This window comes from Primulina eburnea, chromosome 10 (genome assembly GCF_022965805.1).
Source record: "Primulina eburnea isolate SZY01 chromosome 10, ASM2296580v1, whole genome shotgun sequence".
NCBI classification, from domain to species: Eukaryota; Viridiplantae; Streptophyta; class Magnoliopsida; order Lamiales; family Gesneriaceae; genus Primulina; species Primulina eburnea.
Genome location: NC_133110.1, coordinates 12,579,328 through 12,603,041, shown reverse-complemented (window position 1 = coordinate 12,603,041; position 23,714 = coordinate 12,579,328). Strand labels below are relative to the sequence as shown.

At 35.4% G+C, this 23,714-nt stretch overlaps 1 protein-coding gene across 1 annotated transcript in view; it reads left to right on the top strand.

The window, feature by feature from the left end:
- Window positions 1–23,210, top strand: part of LOC140803118 (probable U3 small nucleolar RNA-associated protein 11) — a 92,793-nt gene extending 69,583 nt beyond the window's left edge. Inside the window, exons 2-7 of the mRNA XM_073158817.1 lie at window positions 12,935–13,025; window positions 13,130–13,221; window positions 13,325–13,417; window positions 13,513–13,592; window positions 22,348–22,431; window positions 23,122–23,210. Of these exons, the coding sequence (XP_073014918.1) occupies window positions 12,935–13,025; window positions 13,130–13,221; window positions 13,325–13,417; window positions 13,513–13,592; window positions 22,348–22,430 (439 nt within the window). The 3' untranslated portion in view covers window position 22,431; window positions 23,122–23,210. The remainder of the gene's footprint in view (window positions 1–12,934; window positions 13,026–13,129; window positions 13,222–13,324; window positions 13,418–13,512; window positions 13,593–22,347; window positions 22,432–23,121) is intronic.
- Window positions 23,211–23,714: the final 504 nt, after the last annotated feature.

Below are 23,714 nucleotides of genomic sequence, written 5' to 3'. Positions count from 1 at the left end.
CGTCGTCGTAAATGTCTAACGACGACGGGGAAAAACCGTTGTCGTAACTAATATTTGCGACGGTTTTTGGAAATCCGTCAAGTTTATTAACAAACGTTAGCGACGGACTTTAAAAATATTCCGTCGCTCATTAGCGACGGTTTACAAAATCCGTCGCTAATGTAGCGACGGATTATCCATAATGATCGTCGCTACGTAGCGACAAATTGTTAATCACGACCGTCGCTAATTTTAGCGACAATTTTCATAATCCGTCACTAATATTTTCCGTAAAATAAAAAAAAAAATTTACTTTTAATAATTTAATAATAAAAAAAAGTTTGACTATATTAACTATTTTCATGATTTTAACTAACATTTAAAAATTTCCAAAAAATTAAAGTGAAAAAAAATTAACTTAAAACGAAACTAAAACTATCAAAAAAGTAAAAATTTTAAATGTTGTGAAATAATGTGGAGAAAAAAGAGAACAAAATCTGAAGTGTTGGGAAGTTGTGTGTAGGAAATGGACCGAGGGGTGTTATTTATAGGATATATAGATCGGCGACAGTTTTAAACTAACCGTCGCTAAATTTAGCGACGGTTTTATTAAAACCGTCGCTAAATTTAGCGAAATATAGCCAATTTTTAAGAAACCGTTGTTATTTTGCTTCATAGACAACGGTTTTCAAAACCGTTGTCATAGTTGCTAAAAAATCTGTTCATAGACAACGGTATAAAAACCGTTGTCATAACACATAAAAGACAACGGTGTTAACAAACGGTTTGAAAACTGTTGTCTTTGCAACAAAAAAACACGTCCATAGACAACGGTTTTAGCAAACCGTTGTCGTTGACCCATAAAAGACAACGGTTTTTATAAACCGTTGTCGTAGACACATCTTTGCTAAATAAAAAAACCAGCACAAAGACAACGGTTTGAAAACCGTTGTCTTTGCAACAAAAAGACACACCCATAGACAACGGTTTTAGCAAACCGTTGTCGTTGACCCATAAAAGACAACGGTTTTTATAAACCGTTGTCGTAGACACATCTTTGCTAAATAAAAAAACCAGCACAAAGACAACGGTTTGAAAACCGTTGTCTTTGCAACAAAAAAACACGCCCATAGACAACGGTTTTAGCAAACCGTTGTCGTAGACCCATAAAAGACAACGGTTTTTATAAACCGTTGTCGTAGGCACATCTTTAACAACGGTTTTTAAGAAACTGTTGTCTATTAGCGTGTTTTTTTAGGCTACGACAACGGTTTCAACAAAAACCGTTGTTAAAAGGAAAAAGACAACGGTTTTAATAAAAACCGTTGTCTTTGATGTGTTGTTGTTGGCCTTTTTTCTTGTAGTGCTAAGTCTCCAACAAATTGTTTTTAAATTTTAAATTCTCTAATGTTTGTTGCTAACAAATCTTTTTGGATGGCACTAGAAGGGTGATGGCCGATTTCTCCCAAGTTAAACTAGACTAGGATAAGCTCCTAATTAATTACATGTTGCTCCCAAAAATCCTAGACTTAAATTACTAATTAAATTCAAAGATGAGATAATATGGTGATAAGGCAAATAATTGTTTAAACAATTCAAGGTGGCCAAAAATTTTCATTTAAAAAGAGTGGAAAAATGTTGATTATCTAGAATATTAATAACCCTTAGAAGTCTCACTAATCCTATAATTAATTTATCGAATTAATCCTTTAATTATCGAAACTTAAAGGGATTTATTTTCTACTAACCTCAAGTTGCTAAAATAAATTCCTTAAACCTCAATTTAAATTAAATTAAATTATTGGCTAGCTAAAATAAAGTCTGGAAATATTTCTCGAACCTTAAATTTATTTCTAAATTCCAACTCCGGTCCGGTCTCACTGAAATAACTGAAATGCTAAAATTCAAACTACTGAACTGAAATAATAAAATAATTAACTTCAAAGAAATGCATTAAAATAAACATGCACTGAAGTCAATTAAATTTTAAAATAATAAAATTATGCATGGCTTGTACACAGTCTAAATTCCGGGTTCTACACGCTGGGTATGAAGTTTGTTCGGTTTGGATGAAGTCGGGTAGGTTGATCGGGTGTAAGGTGAAAAAGGGGTTCGATTCATGTGTTCCTGCTACACCAGCTGTGTGAGGGCCTTCTCCAGCCTTGGACCAGACCCTGGTGGGTCTGAGTAGGGGTCTGGAATAGCTTGAACCACGCTGGAGTGACGGGACAATCGATATATCCAGGTAGAAGCGAGTTGGTCTCGGTAGAAGCCTTCTTGTTGATTCTCGGTTTTTTTAAAGACAGCCGCGTGCAGTCGGTGTAGGCTAAGGACACGAGTTTTTGGAGAAGATGATGAAATAGAGTGCAAACAAGGTAGGGACGAGAATGTTGGGGTAATTTATGGAATTATCAGCAGCTTTATGATTCGTTTAGTCTTGGTTTAGGCGTTCATTAAGGTCTTAAAGGGGACCCTTAATGGCTGGACACATGAGGATATGATTGGACCGAAACATTTAAGAGGTGGAAGAGGTGTTGGGAAATAAATGTACAAGAGAAGGGGCCGAGAGTTTTAATTAATTCTGGAATTATCAGCCGAGGGTTGGGGACCTGAGGTTGATGTTTTAGGAACCCTATAGTGTTTTTAAGGTGTGATAAAAAGTTGGGAAAGTTTTGGTTAAGTTTCGAGTCGATTCGGGTTAAAACCAGGACTCCGGTCCAAGTTTTAAAACAATTCGGTTAAGTTATGAAATGGGCTCGAGTTTATGTCTAGGAACGCTTTTAAATATGTTTTGGGATATATTAAGGAGATGGGTAAGCTTAGGATCAAAATAATGAGTTTTGGATTTATCCGAGATTTAATCGTCACACGAAATGTTAATTAAAGGATTAATTGAAACGCCCAGATTTAAGCTTGATAAAACTATGAAAAATTTTATTTAAGCTCAAATAATTATTAGAAGTCTAAGTTTTTAATTTGGGAATTTTATGTTAAGTTTTGATTTAATTCGGGATTAAAGCGTATTATTATGTTATATTTAAGGATTTATTTAAAAGTTATCGATTTAAGCCAAATAAAAATATGGGAAAATTCATGTAGGCTTAAATAATTATTTGGGACATGTTATAGTCAATGGAATTAAGAAAAGGCCACAAACGTGAAATTTTACGTCTAGAGGTGAAACGATAATTTTGGGTTTCCAGGGGCCAAATGGTCATTTCGCACCCGAGATAAGATTTTAGTCTTGGCAGCGCCCTGAGCACATTTTATCATGTTTTAAATGTTCATGCATCACGTTTACGATTTTTACGCTATTATAATAATTATGGTGCATGCTTAATTTAAAGGATTTAAGAGAGAAAAAGTAAGAAAGTGAAGAGCACTCCGTCTCCGCCGCGCCGCGTCGTTATTTCGTTTGTTTTCTGTCAAAACAAACTAAGGCATGTTTATATCTTCTTTCACTCTTCAATCAAGCCATATAGGTATTTTTAAATATCGCAAGTACATGATTTTAATACAAGATATTTCAGTATGCCAGTTAATTATTTTACGTGCATTAATTAGAAAATGATTATTTTTGAGATTTATGCGATATGACTTGTGGTTCATTCACTATGTGGGAGTGTTATTTTATACGGTCGCCAGTGACCGATCAGTTCAGTGTGGTACCACCCGGTCGCCAGTGACCGGCCAGCTCAGTTTAGTTTCAGCCTCCCCGGTAGCCAGTTACCGATCAGTTTCAGCTTAGTGCAGTGACCACAGGCGTAAAACATAATCTCAACAGAAAATTTTACCAGTTATTTCAGTACAGGCTCCAAGGAGCAAACATTTTTACTGTGATTATCAGTTCAGTTATGCACGTAATTTAATTGCTTAGTACAGATTATTTTCAGCATATCCCATGACATGATATTTTATCTTATGAATATTTTACTTCAGATTTTACTCGTTACCTGCGATATATGCATGCTAAGTCTTTAGGCTCACTAGACTTGATTGTTGTAGGTGTTGATGAGGCTAGGGCCGAGGTCGGGGACCAGTGAGCCAGCTTGGGTCGGCAGTAGTGGCACCCGAGGACCTCAGTGCAGCAGTTGCTATTTTATTTCTCAAACAATATTTTTATCAGTCGTTGGATATTTTTAAATTATGACTTTTGGCAACTTTATTTTCTTCCGCTGCGATATTTTTAATCTTTGACTTTGTTTATCAATTGATTTTATGAACGAGGCAATTTCAGTTATTTTAAAAGAAAATTTTTAATTTTCCGCAAATTTTCAAGCAAGTATTATCGGGCCTTCACAATTTTTATGCTCAAACATTTTTTTACCAGTTGTTGGATATAACTTGTTATTTTGACGAGTAATAATTTCTTCCGCTGCAAGTGTTGAACATTAAACTTGATTTATCAATTTAGTTTGTGAATGAGGCAATTTTGATTATTTTAAAAAGAAAATTTTAAATTTTTCCGCAAATTTTCAAGAACGAATTTTTGGGCCTTTACAGCTGGTATCAGAGCCTATGTTCTTGTAAAGGGTAGCACTACTACTGACTCCGAGAAGCTCATGAAGTCACGTCTTCGGTCTGTAAGTTTTACATTTACGTATTTTATCTAAAGCATGAATAATTTCAACAGCATGATTTCATGAAATATTTTACGTTCAGATTTTATTATTCAGTATTTACTTAAATTTAAATTAGGGAATTATGCATGTTGGTTACGTTTGGGTTATATGTATGGAACAGTATGCCTCCTAGACGCCTTGTTGAACGCGCGAGAGATGATGAGCGCCGTCATGAGGACGGTGAGCATCAGAGGCAGGAGGGAAATGCACCTCCACCCCCACCGGACATAAATAAGAATTTTGCTATTGGGCATTAGGAGATGTCGTAAATTATTTGACTATATTAATTTTTGGGTTAGTAGTACTGATGTTCTACTTATGGGCCATAAGTTAAACTTAAAAATTATGAATGTTTTCGAGACTTGTAGAATTTGTAAGAAATTAACGATGGTTCGTGGTTGCTAGTTGAGTTAAAGTTTTGAGGATTTCATGCCAGGATTAATGATTCGAAGCCTACGACGATATTTTGAAGTATAAAACGTAGAATTTATTTAGGATACATGCTCTACCTAGTTAGATTTAAGGATGGAATTGCATGAATTGAGAATTTTATGGACCAAATTGTAATAAATAATAATTTGATGACCAAAGTGCAAAACAAAATTCTAAGGGACTATTTTTGAATTTACCAAATTTTGGGATTTTGAGTTCGAGAATTTAAAAGTTTAATGAGGTAAAGATGGAAAAATTTTATGGGGACGATGATGCAAATTTCGAAGAGTTGTAGGGCCAAATGTAAATTTGGAGAATTGTAAGGGCCAGATTGCAAGTTTCAAAATTTTAAGGATGTAATTGCGAACCTTTGAGAAACACTTGGGATTTTAAGTATTTATAGAAATGTACGACGTGTTATGGGAATTAATTTTTGGTTTAATAAACTTAAGACTATTGAACCTTATGATACGGGAAATCTATAAAATGAAACTGGGAATACTGAAGACTCATGGGTAATTGTGGAATTTTCGAGATTTAGGGTTTTGATGATATTCGAGGAAAGTAAGAATTAATTTTACAATTTTAAGAAATTTGAGAACTTATTTAGTAGTAAGTGAGAATTGAACGGTTTAAATGGTAGGAATTTTCGGTTATTTAGGCTCGAAGAAATTATAGAATATTTAGATATTTGGGTTATAATGTTATAATGAATGGTAACCAAGGACATTGTGGGATGAATCAATCTTAGGCGTGAAAATTTAAGCGTTAGTGAAATAATGTTGTGGCAAATTAAGAATTTAAAGTGATGACGATTTAAGGTAAATTTGATTGGTTAGTTAAGTTATATGAATAAACATTGAGTTACTAATTTTTTTTTGGAATATAAGTTTGATGTTTCACAAGTTTTAGCCATGATCTTAACAGTTAAGATTATACCTTGGGAGAATTTAAGTTTTTTTTTTTTTGGGAAGTTGGGTACGATGATGGTTAGCTTAATTGGTAGACGCACGTAAGAGGTGAGGTAGACACCTTGTCTTGAGAAATTTTGGAAGTCATTAACAAACTTGGGACTAAACGGATATGTGTATTGGAATTATTTTATTCAAAGCTATTTGGATTAGGTAAGTTTGAATTTCAAATTTATGGGATATTCGTTCATACGGAAATTTTGGGTGAAATAAAAACAAAAGGGAATTAGTTGTGTTCAATATAAGTTATCAATTGATGAATATTAAGATTTTTACCAAGTAAGAAATCTAAAAACTTGATATGGGGAGAAATCTAAAAGCTTGATATGGGGATTCTAGAATTCTATGAGTTATAGGTTAAATTGATTTAGTAAAGTTATTCTAATGCTACCATGGGCTAACTTATTAAGTTTAGAGTGAGTCTCATGTGAGACCGTCTCACGGGTCATAATCCGTGAGACGGGTCAACCCTACCCATATTCACAATAAAAAGTAATACTCTCAGCATAAAAACTAATACTTTTTCATGTGTGACCCAAATAAGAGATCTGTCTCACAAATACGACCCGTGAGACCGTCTCACACAAGTTTTTGCCTTAAGTTTATATGCTAGAATTAAGCAAGCATTAAGGACACATAAGAATGAGACACTTGTTCCAATGAGGAAGTCCAGAGTTCTAGGCCTCAACTATATTGTAATTGAGAAGAGAATAGTTTGAGCATGTTTTTGATGCTAGAAGTGTTGTTAGTCAGGTAGAAATTCGATGTTGTATAATTGAGTTTTATGAATTGACGTTATTCGAGGTTTAAGATTTACAACAATTTCACATCCGGGATGCACTTATAAATAATAAGTTACGTAAGTTTGGTGTCGTAAGATAAAGATTCGGTTCAAAGATTCTAGGCTAATACTACAATGAGGGTGAAATAAGGTTTAACCTTTAAGCGTTCTACTGAGAATAGAAGTCGATCAGTAAATTTTGGTACAAAGGTTTCATAAGTCGAACTGCATAAATGCTAATATAATAGGTCGATAAATATTACGAGTATAGTATAAGAAAAGTAAGGTGCGTTCAGTTTGTACATCCATTTCTAGAAGGAGGAATTGGGAGATAAGTCAAAATTCGAGGTTATAGAAAAATAGAAGTAAGTCGCCATAAGTCGCTTTAAGTTGCGATTCACGAACGAGGTTTATGGTAAGCAATTTAATTAGGATTGAAGATATGTAAGGACAGCTCAATATTTATATTATCAGAGTAGCACATCGGAAGCGTGGATTATTAGGATCCTAGAATTAAGGGTCTAAACTTTTTGTTTATCGAGGATAAGCGAATTTCGAGGACGAAATTTCTTTTAAGGGGGGAAGGATTGTAGAACCCGTAAATTGGACTGCGTATAAGCCATGCATAATTCTAGTATTTAAAATTAAAAGGATTTTTATTGTATGAGTATTTAAATTTTTCTCTTTAAATTTATTTATTTTACGCAGTAGCTTAATTGTTATCTTTCCAGTAAAATAAGTGAGGCCGGACTGGAGATGGAGTATTGAGATAAGTTAATAAAGACTTATTTAAGAAGTGGTAATTTAGCATGTTAGTAAATATATTTAAAAAAAAAAATTGACATGCATGCAAGTTATTAAATTCTTTGGTATTTTATTAATTTGTTTTAAAGCATTAAATGCATGTTTATTTTATAAATTATGTGTTTAATTATTTTTATGCATTTTATGCATAATTCATGCATGATAGAAATTATTTCATTAAATTTTAAAGGTTTTTGAATTAAAGATTTTTAAGTTGTATTTCACGCCCGAACGATCAACGGAGACCGGAGAATTTTCAAGAAAATTATTTTTATTACAAGATTAATTTTTATTAATTAATATAAGATGTTTTAAAGGTATTTTTCAAGAATTTGGATTTACTGGGTATTTTACCCGCAGGATATAATTTTTAGCGGTGTGCAACTTTTATCGATTCAGGGAACTTTTTGAGGGTTCGGCAATTATTTTCAAAAGCTTTCCAACACGAATTATTTCTCGGGAATGCATTTGGACTTAATGGGCCTACGTTTAAGCTTGTGGGGCTTAAACCTATTTTAAAACCTTTAAGATGCAATTTGTGACCCATTAACTAATTAATATCCATATAATTAGACCTCTAATCACCCATTTAACCCTAAACCTAATCTTTTACTCCCCAACCAGCCGACACCCTTCTGAATTCATTCAGCTTGAGGACCCATCGGTTTCACCATTTGCAACTAGAGGTCCCCATCGGTTTTGTCTTGTTCTTGCTCCTCCAATCTTAAGGCATGCATTTGTACCTTTATTTCTGCATCATCCAAGCCTTATACTATCGTGTGTATGTATATGTATGAGGGTTTTTCGATCTAGCCATGTGCAGGGGAGTTTTCATCTTTTTGTTCAAATACATGCATCATGAGTTCACTACTCACGTTTTCTGTAATCTGTGTTGTAAAGGGGCTGCTGGTGTAGTGTTTCAGAGTCGTTTCTGTCAAGGGTTCCAGTAGTGTAGCTGCTGGAGGCGTGGTTGGTCGAGAGGGTGAGAATACATGCTGGATCGGTGAGCTTGGAAGGGTATCGGGTAGATCATGAGTTGGGGAGAGAGGCCACCAGCGTCAGCGTTATTCCAGGCATTGGACATGCCCCTGAGGGGTACTAACCACGACCTAGGAGAGCTCTAACCCCTATGGTCCAAACTCTCGAGCAAGCACGATCGAACCTAGCTTGAGGGAACTCTCTGTGTTGGCGTTACTGCTTCTAGCGTGTAGGCGGGTAGTGCAGGCTGTATGGGGCTGTGTTCTTGGTGCTGGTAGACTCCTTGGGGTCTGGTTTAAGTCCACAATAGGCTGGCTAGGGGCTGGAGCCATCAGCTTGAGTGTAAGAGTGGGGTTTGTGTGCTAGTGGTTTGGTTAGAGGTGAGGGGCGAGCTGCTGGATCTTTCAGCGGCTGCCCAGGGGGATTTGAATGCCTTAAAAAGCTGGGTTTTGGTTTCTTTAGAGTCCTTTAAGTGTTTTTAAGTCATGGTTTAAGTTTGGTAAAATTTTAGTTAAGTTTCGGGTCGATTCGGGCTAAAGACGGGAACCTCGGTCCAAGTTTTAAAGCGAATTGATTACGTTTGAGTTTGGGCTCGAGTTTACGTCTAGGAATACTTTTAAATATGTTTTGGATTATTTTAAGGAGTTTGATAAGCTTCGGGTCAATTTTAGAGGTTCAGGGGTGAAACGATAATTTTCGGGTTTTCAAGGGCAAAATGGTCATTTTATACCCGAGGTGAGATTTTGGTCCTAGCAGCGCCCTGAGCACAAATCATGATATTTTTTATTGTTCATGCATCACGTTTACGATTTTTACGCTATTATAATAATTATGGTGCATGCTTGGTTTAAAGGAATTAATAGAGAAAAAATGAGAAAGTGAAGAGCACTCCGTCTCCGCCGTGTCACGTCGTTATTTCGTTTGTTTTCTGTCAAAAAAAACCAAGGCATGTTTATATCTTCTTTCACTCTTCAATCAAGCCATATAGGTATTTTTAAATATCACAAGAACTTGATTTTAATGCAAGAAGATCGAAATTGTTCATACTTAATGATGTTATTTAATTATATCACGTGAAAAATATTCATTTTGAGATTTATGCGATATTGCTTGGGGTCACTTTACTATCCTGGGTGTATTATTTCACCCGGTCGTCAGTTACCGGTCCGGTCGCCAGTTACCGGTCAGTTCAGTTCAGTTCCCGGTCGTCAGTTACCGGTCCGATCGTCAGTTACCGATTAGTTTCACCCGGTCGCCAGTTACCGGTCGTCAGTTACCGGTCCGGTCGCCACTTACCGGTCAGTTCAGTTCAGGCACCACTTGCGTAGACCATAATCTCAACAGAAAATTAATGACATGCTATTTTATTACAGGGCTCCAAGGAGCAAACATTTTCACTATGATTTTCAGTTCAGTTATGCACGTATTATAATTGTTCATGATAAGTTATTTTCAAATTATGCCTCATGACATGATATTTTTATCCCATGCAAAATTTTAATATTATTTACTCGTTATTTACGATATATGCATGTTGAGTCTTTAGGCTCACTAGAATTGATTGTTGTAGGTACTGATGATGTCGGGGCCGAGGGCGGGGACCAGTGAGCTAGCTTGGGTCGGCTGTAGTGGCACCCGAGGACCTCATTTACAGCACTTGCCATTTTTATGTTCAAAATTTTTTTTTACCAGTTGTTGGATAGTTTAACTTGTTATTTTGGCGAGTAATAATTTCTTCCGCTGCAAATTTTGAACATTAAACCTGATTTATCAATTTAGTTTGTGAATGAGGAAATTTTGATTATTTTAAAAAGAAAATTTTAAATTTTTCCTCAAATTTTCAAGAACGAATTTTCGGGCCTTTACAGAGTAGATCAACTGGTACCAGGATTGCTGCCAAGATCTATATAAGTCCAGGAGGTCTTGGGTTCTAATCTTAGGGAGGTAAAAGCTCTAGTGCCTGGGCTGGAGAAGTTCTATGAGTAATGGGAAATGGGATAACTGTGAGGGGACTTAAGCCCAATCGGGAACAGCCCATGTGCATTACAAAAAAAGGCGTCTTTTTTTGTAACGATCGTGGGCCATTAGGCTGAACCAACAAAGGCCTCCATACCCATGCACCACTACTGGTCATGGGTCGTTAGGATGGTCCAGCATGGGTCTCGGCCCATGCCCATGCACCGCCACTCATAGATTATCCCACTCCTGGAAAGTGGTTTCTTTCGCCTTCCCCAACACTCGAACCCAGGACCTCCAGGCTTAAGTACCTAGATTCCTAAGTGTTGGTACCAGTTGATCTACTAGCTTAATTGGTACCAACACTTAGGAATCTAGGTACTTAAGCTTGGAGGTCCTGGGTTCGAGTGTTGGGGAAGGCGAAAGAAACCACTTTCCAGGAGTGGGATATTCTATGAGTGGCGGTGCATGGGCATGGGCCGAGGCCCATGCTGGACCATCCTAACGACCCATGACCAGTAGTGGTGTGTGGGTATGGGCCGAGGCCTTTGTTGGTTCAGCCTAATGGCCCATGATCGTTACAAAAACCGTCGCTATTATAGCAACGGTTTTTATTGAAACCGTCGCCTATTAAATTTAGTGACAATTTACTAACACCCGTCGCTATATTAGCGACGGTTTTTCATCAATCGTCGCTAATATTGCGACAATTCCACAAACCGTCGCCCATGTGCGACGGTCTTGTATTCTACCGTCGCTATGTTAGCGATCGTTTCAATCAACCGTCGCTTAATTTTAAAGACGACGAGTTTTATCAAAACACTCGCTATAGAGCGACAGTTTAAATAAACCGTCGCTTAATTTGATAAGCAACGGTTCATAAAGCGACGGTTCAAGCTAAATAGAGCGACGGATTTTACGAAACCGTCGCTAAATATAGCGACGGGTTTTTAAAACCGTCGTTAATATTAACGACGGTTTTGTATAAACCGTCGCTTAATATTAACGACGGTTTCTTAAAACCGTCGCAAAAATAGCGACGGTCTTCTTCCAAAGAACCATCGCTATAAGCGACGAGAGTTGAAAACCCGTCGCTTCTAGAATGCGATGCAGCCTCCGGTGACGGATCGCAAAACCGTCGTTAAAACCGTCGTCTTACCCTTTTCATTATCTAAATAATAATTCCAAACTATAACAAAAGAATCATTAATATTTTCAATATCAATCTTCAAAGTTTAATCTAAAAATTAATGAAACTCTAATCAAATAATTGTATGCACATTGATATTAGTATTATTAAACATTAAGAGACCTGAAGTAATTAAATTTAATGTCATTATCTAATTTTTATGTAACAAAAATAAGCTCAAACAAATGATAAAATATTTTATTTTTTTAATAAAAAATATCGCCAAAGCCTATTTTTATAAAATTTTTGGTTCGTCTATAATTATCATATGCTAATAAATATTTCTTTATGTTTATAAACCAAATTAATCTTTTAAAATATGATATCATATCTAACAATTTCATAAATTTGAAATAATAAAATACTATCATATTTAAGTAATTATTCTAGTTAATTATAAGAAAATCATATAAAAATTATTTCTAAATTTTTAAATATAATATCAAGATTTTGTTTTCTTTATTTCTGTGATATCATAATTTTGTGTGTTGTGTGTGTATTTGTATACTCAATCAGGAGTAGGTCTCTTGTGAGACGGTCTCACGAATCTTTATCTGTGAAACGGGTCAAGCCTACCGATATTAACAATAAAAAATAATACTCTTACCATAAAAAGTAATATTTTTCATGGAAGATCCAAATAAGAGATCCATCTCACAAAATACGATTCGTGATATCGTCTCACATAAGTTTTTGCACTCAATCCGGAAGCCAATTTGCATGATTGAATTTTAGTTAATTTAGAATTTTTTTTTTTGCCACAATATAAAATACTTTTCATCAAATCAAGATTCTCTGCATTGATGTCTCCTTTAAACCCTAAGCCTTCATCGCTTTCCACAGGCGAGTCTTCTGTGCTTAATAATTATTTTGAATTTGGTGTAAATACGAAAGAAATTCGTTGTTTTTTTCTGTACCGATAATCTTCGCTGTTTCACGGTTAAATTATTTCAACTCAAGATTTTTGTTAGCCCTTTATGTTTTCTGTAGTGGTTTTTGCCTTTCTGAAGTGCGTAAACTGATTTTAAAGTTCTGTGAAGTTTTTTTGCTAGCATAAAGATGTCGTCTTTAAGGAATGCTATTCCAAGAAAAGCTCACAAGGAGCGCGCTCAGCCGTAAGAGTGATTATTTTTTGGAGCATTTAATTTTTTTATTGCCCGTTTTGAAATATTTTGACGTATATTTCTGGTTCACTCAATTGATGATTTGTTGTGTGTACCAGGCATTTGAGAAGGAAATTTGGGCTGCTCGAAAAACATAAAGATTATGTCATTCATGCACGAGCCTATCACCAGAAGGAGCAGACTTTACTGGTAATTTCTACTACCCTGCGTCTTGTTGGTTTTGGTAGCATTTTATGAACGAAATTTGGCGAGTTCTTATTTTATGGTAAGTCGCTTCTGCGTGTTTATAACAGAAACTTAAGGAAAAAGCAGCATTGAGGAACCCAGATGAATTTTACTTCAAGATGATTAAAACAAAAATTGTTGGCGGAGTCCATAAACCTGAGTAAGCTGGAAAATTTTATTTTTATGAGGTTATCTGTTCTCTTTTGAGGATATTTATTTGAGTGTAATTTGAATATTAGCGGTTGAATGTGGATTTTGTAAAGGAGCCAGGCTAATAATTACACTAACGAAGAGCTGATGTTGATGAAGACCCAAGACATTGGATATATTTTGCAGAAGCTTCAAACTGAAAAAAGGTTTTATTTTAGAGTTTCTGGTTTTTTGGGTCTCGGATTCTCGAGATAGCTGTCATGCAGGTTCTTTATTCTGAAATTTAACTTTTTGGATGCAGAAAATTGAAAGACTTAATGGTATGCTGCATTCTCTTGACAATCAGTCATCATCCAAACATGTTTATTATGCCGACAACAGGTGAGTGATCAAGCCCTTTTTCTGCTGATTCTTGATAGTTTTCATACCCATTTTTTAGAGTAGTCAATTTCATGTTATAATAGTTATGTCACCACCAAAGTTTATTCTTTTCTCATTATTAGATATGGTCGCTTCTGATAGCTCAATTAATTTATTTCTTCAAAGTCATTTTATTCCCTTCTGCTTTAGAAAGAACGTCTAATATGTAATCTAGGCAATTAAAATAAAACTATCCTAAGGACAATTTCAAAAGTTCAATGACCAAGTGTAAAGGCCCGAAATTCGTGCTTGAAAATTTGCTTAAAAATCTATAATTTTCTTTTTTAAATAATTAAATTGCCTCATTCATAAAATAGATCGATAAATAAAGGTTAATGTTCAAAATGGCAGCGGAAGAAATTAATGTTTGCAAAATATCAATTTAAAATAATTCATCAACAGATAAAAACTGAGTTCGGAAAATAATAAATGCTAAAAATGAGGTCCTCGGGTTCCACTACTGCCGACTCAAGCTAGCTCACTGGTCCCCGCCCTCGGCCCCGACCTCATCAGTACCTATAACAATCAAGTTTAGTGAGTCTAAAGACTCAACATGCATATATCGTAAATAACAAGTAAATAAATAATAAAGTCGCATGCAAGTGAAAATATCTTGTAATGAGGTGTAACGTAAAATATCATTTCAATGGTAATTATAGTACGTGCATAACTGAACTAAAAATATCATGGTAAAAATGTTTGCTCCTTGGAGCCTTGTAATAAAAAAACTTGTAATAGTTTTCTTAGTGAGATTATCGTCTACGCAAGTGGTCCCTGAACTGGACTGACCGGTAATTGGCGACCGAGCCGGTAACTGGCGACCGGGTGAAACTAACCGGTAACTGACGACCGGACCGGTAACTGACGACCGAGAACTGAACGGACCAGTAACTGGTGACCGGATGAAATAATAATCCCAGGATAGTAAAGTGACCAAAAGCAATATCGCATAAATCTCAAAATGAATATTTTGCTCGTGATATAATTAAATAACATCATTAAATATGAACAATTTCGATCTTCTTGCATTAAAGTCATGTACTTGCGATATTTAAAAATACATATATGGCTTGATTGAAGAGTGAAAGAAGTTATAAACATGCCTTGGTTTGTTTTGATAGAAAACAAACAAAATAACGACACGGCACGGAGGAGACGGAGTGCTCTTCACTTTCTCACTTTTTCTCTCTTAATTCCTTTAAACCAAGCATGCATCATAATTATTATAATAGCGTAAAAATCGTAAACGTGATGCATGAACATTTAAAATATCATGATTTGCCCCTGGAAACCCGAAATTAGCTTTTCACCCCAAGACTTCTACAATTGACCCGAATCTTATCAAACTCCTTAAAATGTCCCAAAACATTTTTAAAAGTGTTCTTATACGTAAACTCGAGCCCATACTATAATTTAATCGATTCGTTTTTTTTTAAACTTGGACCGGGGTCCAGGTTTTAATCCGAATCGACTCGAAACGCAACTAAATCTTTTCCAACTTTTGAACCCACCTTACAAACTTTAAAAAGATCCTAAAATTATCACCTCATCCTCATAAACCCACGGCTGGAACTCCAGCACATCATTTGACACTAATCCCTCTCCACAAACCACGTACCCTTTGCTCACCTCTCGAAATTCATGCCAACCCTCCTCCACCGAACCAGCTCTCAACCAATCACCTCTCGACTAATCTAAGCTCTCTCTTGGACGCAAACAACCCACGCACACACCCCCATGCACCAATCGTTTCACTCATGATCGCCCCACACTAAAATGAGCCACCCATGATTCATGCTCCTTCCCGTGATTGAACCATACCAGGGTGTACCAGCAGCCTTCAGACCTTTGCACAGCCACGGTTCGGACCCCATGTAACCTGGTTCAGACCTCGGATCGGTCTTCAAGCCATCGACTCCACCCCTACCTCCATATATGCACTAACCGAGCCTCTCTCCCAGAAATCCCTCTACTCGACCACTCCTTAGCAGTGTTCAACCACTCAACTAAACCCCAAGCCAAACATCTCGACACACCAGAAACTCTTAACCACACAAGGATTGCAGCCTTTTGCACCGAATTCAGAAAAACGTGAGTTTCAAAGCATGGAATGCAAAGATACATGCAAAAACCAAAACCAACCATGCACATACTTGGATCGAGAGTTTCACAAAACAAATACTCACATAACAGCATGTATATATCTTGTATGATGCATAAAGAAAATTGTACAAATGCGTGCCTTGATGTTATAGACGCGAGGGGATCGAAGAACGATTGCCGGAGATATTTTTTTCTTCAAGAAATGATCTTGGCCGATGGAACGGCCTTCAGCAGAAAATGGTGAAACCGATGGAGAATAATGATGAACAAGTGGGTGTCGGCTGGTGGGGGGGAAAGGTAGGGTTAGGTTTAGGTTAAAGAATGGTTTAGTGTTAATTAAATAGTAATCAAATGGCTAATGGGCCACAAATTGTTTAATTAAAACCTTAAAAGAGTTTTAAGCCCAATGAGCTTAAAATTTGGCCCATTAAATCCAAATACAATCTCGAAAAATATTTTGTGTTGAAATGATTTTGAAAATAATAGCCGAACCATTAAAAGTCTCCCGATTCGATAAAATTTGCGTACCGTTAAAAATTAAAATCCTGCGGGTAAAAATACCCAAAATTTCCCATTTTCGAAAAATACACTTAAAAATGCTTTAAATTAATTTACAAAAATAAATCATGAAATAAAATAGTTTTTCCTGAAAATTCTCCGGTCTCCGATCCTCGTTCGAACGTGAAATGCATCTAGAAATCCTAATGCATGAATTTCATGAATTAAATCTTATCATGCATGAATTATGTATAAAATGCATAAAAATAATTAAACACAAATTAATGAAATAAACATGCATTTTATGCTTTAAAGGAATTTAATAAAATACCAAATAAATTTAATAATTTGCTTCTTGTGGTTCACGTGGACTTTTCGGTTTTCGGGACGTTACAATCTTCCCCCCTTAAATTGAATTTCGTCCCCGAAATTCGCTTATCCTTTATAATAAAAAAGTTTAGATTATTAATTCTAGTATCCAAATAATCCACGCTTCCACTGCACTACTCTGATAAAATAAATGTTAAACCGTCCTTATGTCTCCTCAATCCTAATTATATTGCCTATTGAATCCTTGATTGCGAATTGCAACATTAAAAGACTTATGGTGACTTAGTTTTATTCTACTATGTCCTCAAATTTCTGACTTTCTCGCAATTTATCATACTATAAATGGATATCCCAACTTATCGCACTTTACTTTTCTTATACAACACCCATAATGTCCAGCGTCCTATTACACTGGTATTTAGACAGTTCAACTTAGGAAACCTTAGCCTCAAAATTTACTGATCGACTTCTATCCTCGGTGATACACTTAAAATTTAAACTTTATCTCAACCACATAACAAAATTAGCCTAAGATACTTGAATCGAATATTTATCTTACGGCACCAAACTTACATAACTTAATTATTTACAAGTACACCCCAAATATTAAATTATTGCAAATCTTAAATTCGAGTAGTGATAATCCATAAAACCCAAAATATACAATCTCGATCTTCTACCTTAATAATAAAACCCTTCTAGTATAAAATACATTCTTAAACTATTCTCTTTCCAGTTACAATATAGTCGAGGCCTAAGACTCGGGATTTTCCTCATTGAACAAATGTCGCATTCTTAAGTATCTTCATTACTTAATTAAATATTAGCGTATAAAACTTAATAAGTTATCTCATGGTAGCATTAGACTAACTTTAATAAATCAACTTCAATTATAACCCATAGAGTTCTAGAATCCCCATAACAAGCTTTTAGATTTCTTACTCGATAAAAATCTTAACATTCATTCATTGATAACTTATGTTGAACACAACTAATTTCTTTTTGTTTTTAATTCACCCAAAATTTCCGTATGAAAAAAATATCCCATAAATATGAAATTCAAACTTACACAATCCAAGTAGTCTAAGATAACCTAATTCCAACACACATAATCCCTTATTCCCAAATTTCTTAATGACTTACAAAAATTCCTCAAGGTAAGGTGTCTACCTCAATTCTTATATGCGTCTATCAAGTAACCTACCTATCCATCATACCCGACTTTCTAGAAAGATTTAACCCCAACAAAGATATAATTTTAACTCTTAAGATCACGATTAAAACTTATGATACGTCGAACTTAATTTCTCAAATTATTGTTAACTCAATATCTACTATTATAACTTAACTAACTTATCACTTTACCTTAAATTGTCGTCACTTTAAATTCGTAATTCGTCACAACATTATTTATCTAACGTTTAAATTTTCACGCCTAAGATTGATTCATCCTACAATGTCTTTGGTTACCATTCATTATAACATTATAACCCAAATATCTAAATATTCTATATTTCCTTCAAGACTAAATAACCGAAAAGTCCTATCCTTTAAACCGTTCAATTCCCACTTACTACTAAATAAGTTCTCAAATTTCTTAAAATTGTAAAATTAATTCTTACTTTCCTCGAACATCATCCAATTTTTCCCTAAATCTCGAAATTCAACAATTACCCGTGAGTCCTCAGTATTCCCAATTTGATTTTATAGATTTCCGGTATCATAAGGTTCAATAGCCTTAAGTTTATTAAAACCAAAATTAATTCCCATAACACGTCTTACATTTCTTACAATCCCAAGTGTTCCTCAAAAGTTCGCATTTACTCCTTAAAAATTTTGAAAATTGTAATCTGGCCCTTACACTTCTCCAAATTTACATTTTGGCCCTACAACTCTTCGAAATTTGCATTATTGTCCCCATAAAATTTTCCATATTTCCCTCATTGAACTTTTAAATTCTCGAACTCAAAAATTAAATCCCAAAATTTGGTAAATTCGAAAATAGTCCCTTAGAATTTTTTTTGTTTTGTACTTAGGTCCTCAAATTATTAGTTATCACAATCGGGTCCTTAAAATTCTTAATTCATGCAATTCAATCCTTAAATCCAACTAGATAGAGCATGGATCCTAAATAAATTCTCATAATTAATCTTACATTTTTATAGATACTTAAAATTCTCAAATTGTACATTTATAATCTTAACGATTGTCGTAGTCTTCGAATCGCTATTGCTTATATGAAATCCTCAAAAGTTCACTCGACTAGCAACCAAGAACCATCAATAATTTCTTAGAAATTCTCCAAGTCCCAAAGGCATTCATAATTTTCAAGATTAACTTATGACCCATAAGGAGGACATCGGTACTGTTGACCAAAAATTAATATAGTCAAATCAATTTCAACTTCTCCTAAAGCCCAATATTTGGATTCTTAGACATTTACAATTCCAAACGTAACCAAAATGCATAATTACATTATTTCTTTAAATTTAAGAAAATACTGAATAATTAAAATCTAAACATAAAAAATTTCATGAAAACATGCTGATAAAATATTTCATGCTTTAAATAAAAGGCGTAAATGTAAAACTTACAGACCGAAGACGTGACTTCATGAGCTTCTCGTGGTCAGTAGTAGTACAACCCTTTACAAGAAATAGGCTTTGATACCAACTGTAAAGGCCCGAAATTCGTGCTTGAAAATTTGCGGAAAAATTATAATTTTCTTTTTTAAATAATTAAATTGCCTCATTCATAAAATAGACCGATAAATAAAGGTTAATGTTCAAAATGGCAGCGAAAGAAATTAATATTTGCAAAATATCAATTTAAAATAATTCATCAACAGATAAAAACAGAGTTCGGAAAATAATAAATGCTAAAAATGAGGTCCTCGGGTTCCACTACTGCCGACCCAGGCTAGCTCACTGATCCCCGCCCTCGGCCCCGACCTCGTCAGTACCTACAACAATCAAGTCTAGTGAGTCTAAAGACTCAGCATGCATATATCGTAAATAACAATTAAATAATTAATAAAGTCGCATGCAAGTGAAAATATCCTGTAATGAGGTGTAACGTAAAATATCATTTCAATAGTAATTATAGTACGTGCATAACTGAACTAAAAATATCATGGTAAAAATGTTTGCTCCTTGGAGCCCTGTATTGAAATAACTTGTAATAGTTTACTTGGTGAGATTATGGTCTATGCAAGTGGTCCCTGAACTGAACTGACCGGTAACTGGCGACCGGGCCGTTAACTGACGACCGGGGGAAACTGACCGATAACTGGCGACCGGGTGAAACTAATCGGTAACTGACGATCGGACCGATAACTGACGACCGAGAACTGAACTTACCGGTAACTGGCGACCGGATGAAATAAGAATCCCAGGATAGTAAAGTGACCACAAGCAATATCGCATAAATCTCAAAATGAATATTTTTCACGTGATATAATTAAATAACATCATTAAGTATGAACAATTTCGATCTTCTTGCATTAAAATCATGTACTTGCGATATTTAAAAATACCAATATGGCTTGATTGAAGAGTGAAAGAAGATATAAACATGCCTTGGTTTGTTTTGACAGAAAACAATCGAAATAACGACACGGCACGGCGGAGACAGAGTGCTCTTCACTTTCTCACTTTTTCTCTCTTAATTCCTTTAAACCAAGCTTGCACCATAATTATTATAATAGCGTAAAAATCGTAAACGTGATGCATGAACATTTAAAATATCATGATTTGTGCTCAGGACGCTGTCAGGACCAAAAATCTCATCTCGGTTGCAAAATGATTATTTTGCCCCTAGAAACCCGAAAATTAGCGTTTCACCCCTAGACTTCTACAATTGACCCGAATCTTACCAAACTCCTTAAAATGTCCCAAAATATTTTTAAAAGTGTTCTTATACGTAAACTCGAGCCCATACTATAACTTAATCGATTCTTTTTTTTAAAACTTGGACCGGGGTCCAAGTTTTAATCCGAATCGACTCGAAAACCCAACTAAATCTTTTCAAACTTTTGAACCCACCTTACAAACTTTAAAAAGATCCTAAAATTATCACCTCAATCTCATAAACCCACGGCTGGAACTCCAGCACATCATTTGACACTAATCTCTCTCCACAAGCCACGTCTACCTTTTGCTCACCTCTCCAAATTCATGCCAACCCTCCTCCACCGAACCTGCCCTCAACCAATCACCTCTCGACTAATCTAAGCTCTCTCCTGGACGCAAACAACCCACGCAAACACCCCCATGCACCAACCCTTTCACTCATGATCGCCCCACACTAAAATGTGCCACCCACGGTTCATGCTCCTTCCCGTGATTGAACCATACCACGGTGTACCAGCAGCCTTCAGACCTTTCCACAGCCACGGTTCAGACCCCATGTAACCTGGTTCAGACCTCGGATCGGTCTTCAAGCCATCGACTCCACCCCTACCTCCATATTTGCACTAACCGAGCCTCCCTCCCAGAAATCCCTCTACTTGACCACTCCTTAGCAGCGTTCAACCACTCAACTAAACTCCAAGCCAAACATCTCGACACACCAAAAACTCTTAACCACACAAGGATCGCATCCCTTTGCACCGAATTCAGAAAAACGTGAGTTTCAAAGCATGGAATGCAAAGATACATGCAAAAACCAAAACTAACCATGCACATACTTGGATCGAGAGTTTCACAAAACAAATACTCACTTAACAGCATGTATATATCGTGTATGATGAATAAAGAAAATGGTACAAATGTGTGCCTTGATGTTATAGATGCGAGGGGATCGAAGAACGATTGCCGGAGATATTTTTTTCTTCAAGAAATGATCTTGGCCGATGGAACCTTCAGCAGAAAATGGTGAAACCGATGGAGAATAATGATGAACAAGTGGGTGTCGGCTGGTGGGGGGAAAGGTAGGGTTAGGTTTAGGTTAAAGAATGGTTTAGTGTTAATTAAATAGTAATCAAATGGCTAATGGACCCTAAATTGTTTAATTAAAAGCTTAAAAGAGTTTTAAGCCCAACGAGCTTAAAAGTTGGCCCATTACATCCAAATACAATCTCGAAAAATATGTCGTGTTGAAATGATTTTGAAAATATTAGACGAACCATTAAAAAGTCTCTCGATTCGATAAAATTTGCATACCGTTAAAAATTAAAATCATGCGGTTAAAAATACCCAAAATTTCCCATTTTCGAAAAAATACACTTAAAAATGCTTTAAATTAATTTACAAAATTAAATCGTGAAATAAAATAGTTTTTCCTGAAAATTCTCCGGTCTCCGATCCTCGTTCGAACTTGAAATGTATCTAGAAATCCTAATGCATGAATTTCATGAATTAAATCTTATCATGCATGAATTATGTATAAAATGCATAAAAATAATTAAACACAAATTAATGAAATAAACATGCATTTTATGCTTTAAAAGAATTTAATAAAATACCAAATAAATTTAATAATTTGCATCATGAGGTTCTCGTGGACTTTTCGGTTTTCGTGACGTTACACCAAGGGGCAATGAGACTGTCTTCTCTGGAACTTCTTTTTGAATCACTTGAATTCCATGTTTACACTTGTGTGTCTACAAATGACAGATTTTTTTTTCATCCAAGACAGTGATTTGGTGGTAATGTACTGGTCACACAAAGTATTAATGCATAAAATGGTGCAGGGCAAATATTGCTCAGTAGTATAGCATTTTGAGCTTAGTAGATATTTTTGTGTTTCATGAAGTATGTTGGCTGGCTGTTGATTCTCTTTCTAGGGAGGAGGCAAGAGAAGTACGCAAAAAAGTTTCAGAACAAGGGAACCCATCAGCTTTTAAAGACTTGCCTAAAGTTATTTTGAGGTACTAAAAGCTATTTTTTTTAGTCAATTGCCTCCTACGAAATTGGATTGCCAGATTGATAACCTGTTTTTACTTGCCTCCCCACAATTAAGATCATTACCGAGTACCGAATGATATCATTACCGTCAATCCATAAGCTATACTGCAAAAACGAAGTGGACTACAAATTTTCCTTGACAATCAGAAATAATTTGCTTTAGTCTGCCTGTCCTCACAGCTCTTTCATTTGTCTCTTCACCACCCATACTTTACCCCCTTTAAGTTATCAATACCTCACTTGTTGATTGAATATAGTGATATTTGTCTCTTCATCAGAAATCGAATTGATGCACAAGTGCTAGAGCATTTAAACCCAACTGACGTTTCTTGTATCATGAACTACTATCTATCATATTCCCTAAAGGTTCTTGCTTGTTGGCAATCGTTGCTGCATTTTCCAAAAATGACTTTTCTGTTTCTTGTAGAACATAACTTTATCGAATCAAATGGTTGGTTATCTGTCCGCCTTGCACAAATCCTTTTCCTTTTGATGAGTTTTTCTTTGGTTGATTTCCAAATTTCTTTTCAGTCTCTCCTTGGCTTTATGCCTTCATATTACTTTTGTTTCTCTTCTACATCGAGGAAGTTAGACTAGAATTTGTGGTTGAGGAGTTTAGTTTAATCGTGTATAGAAACACGGTCAACATGCAGGAAGACAGATTCTTCATATCGAGAGCTAGAGGCTAGAAAAAAACGGTTAAAATATCTAGAGAAAATATACACGGATATGTCTATGCAGAAAGAGTTACATGTATCAATATTTCAGAGAGTACGTTATACGCTTCATTTTTTCCTTGTTTCGCTGTAGGGTAATCATTTTAATGCATCATTGGTGCAGAAAAGGGGTAAGAAACGCAAACTGCGTGAATATGAAATGGTTAGTCCCACTTCAAGCCCCATGTATAAATGGCGACAGGAAAGGAAACGTTGAATAGAATACTTATATAACGAAGATTTCTTGAATGAGAACATGAGGAGGGGAAGTGCAACAATATCCTGTAGTCATCTGGGAAGCACAATTTTCGTAACTGTGTGGAAACTGCGTGATTTTTTAATCGGAACAACCGTAAACAATGAAACATAATTTTTCTGTGACTGATGTTTGAAAGAAAAGTATACTTCAATGTTTTCATAACCGGATCACCTTCATAACCGAACCGGTGATCGAATCGAAAAACACATGTTGAATTTATGGTGTGACTGAAAATTGTTATATTAAATAAAATAATAATATAATATTATAA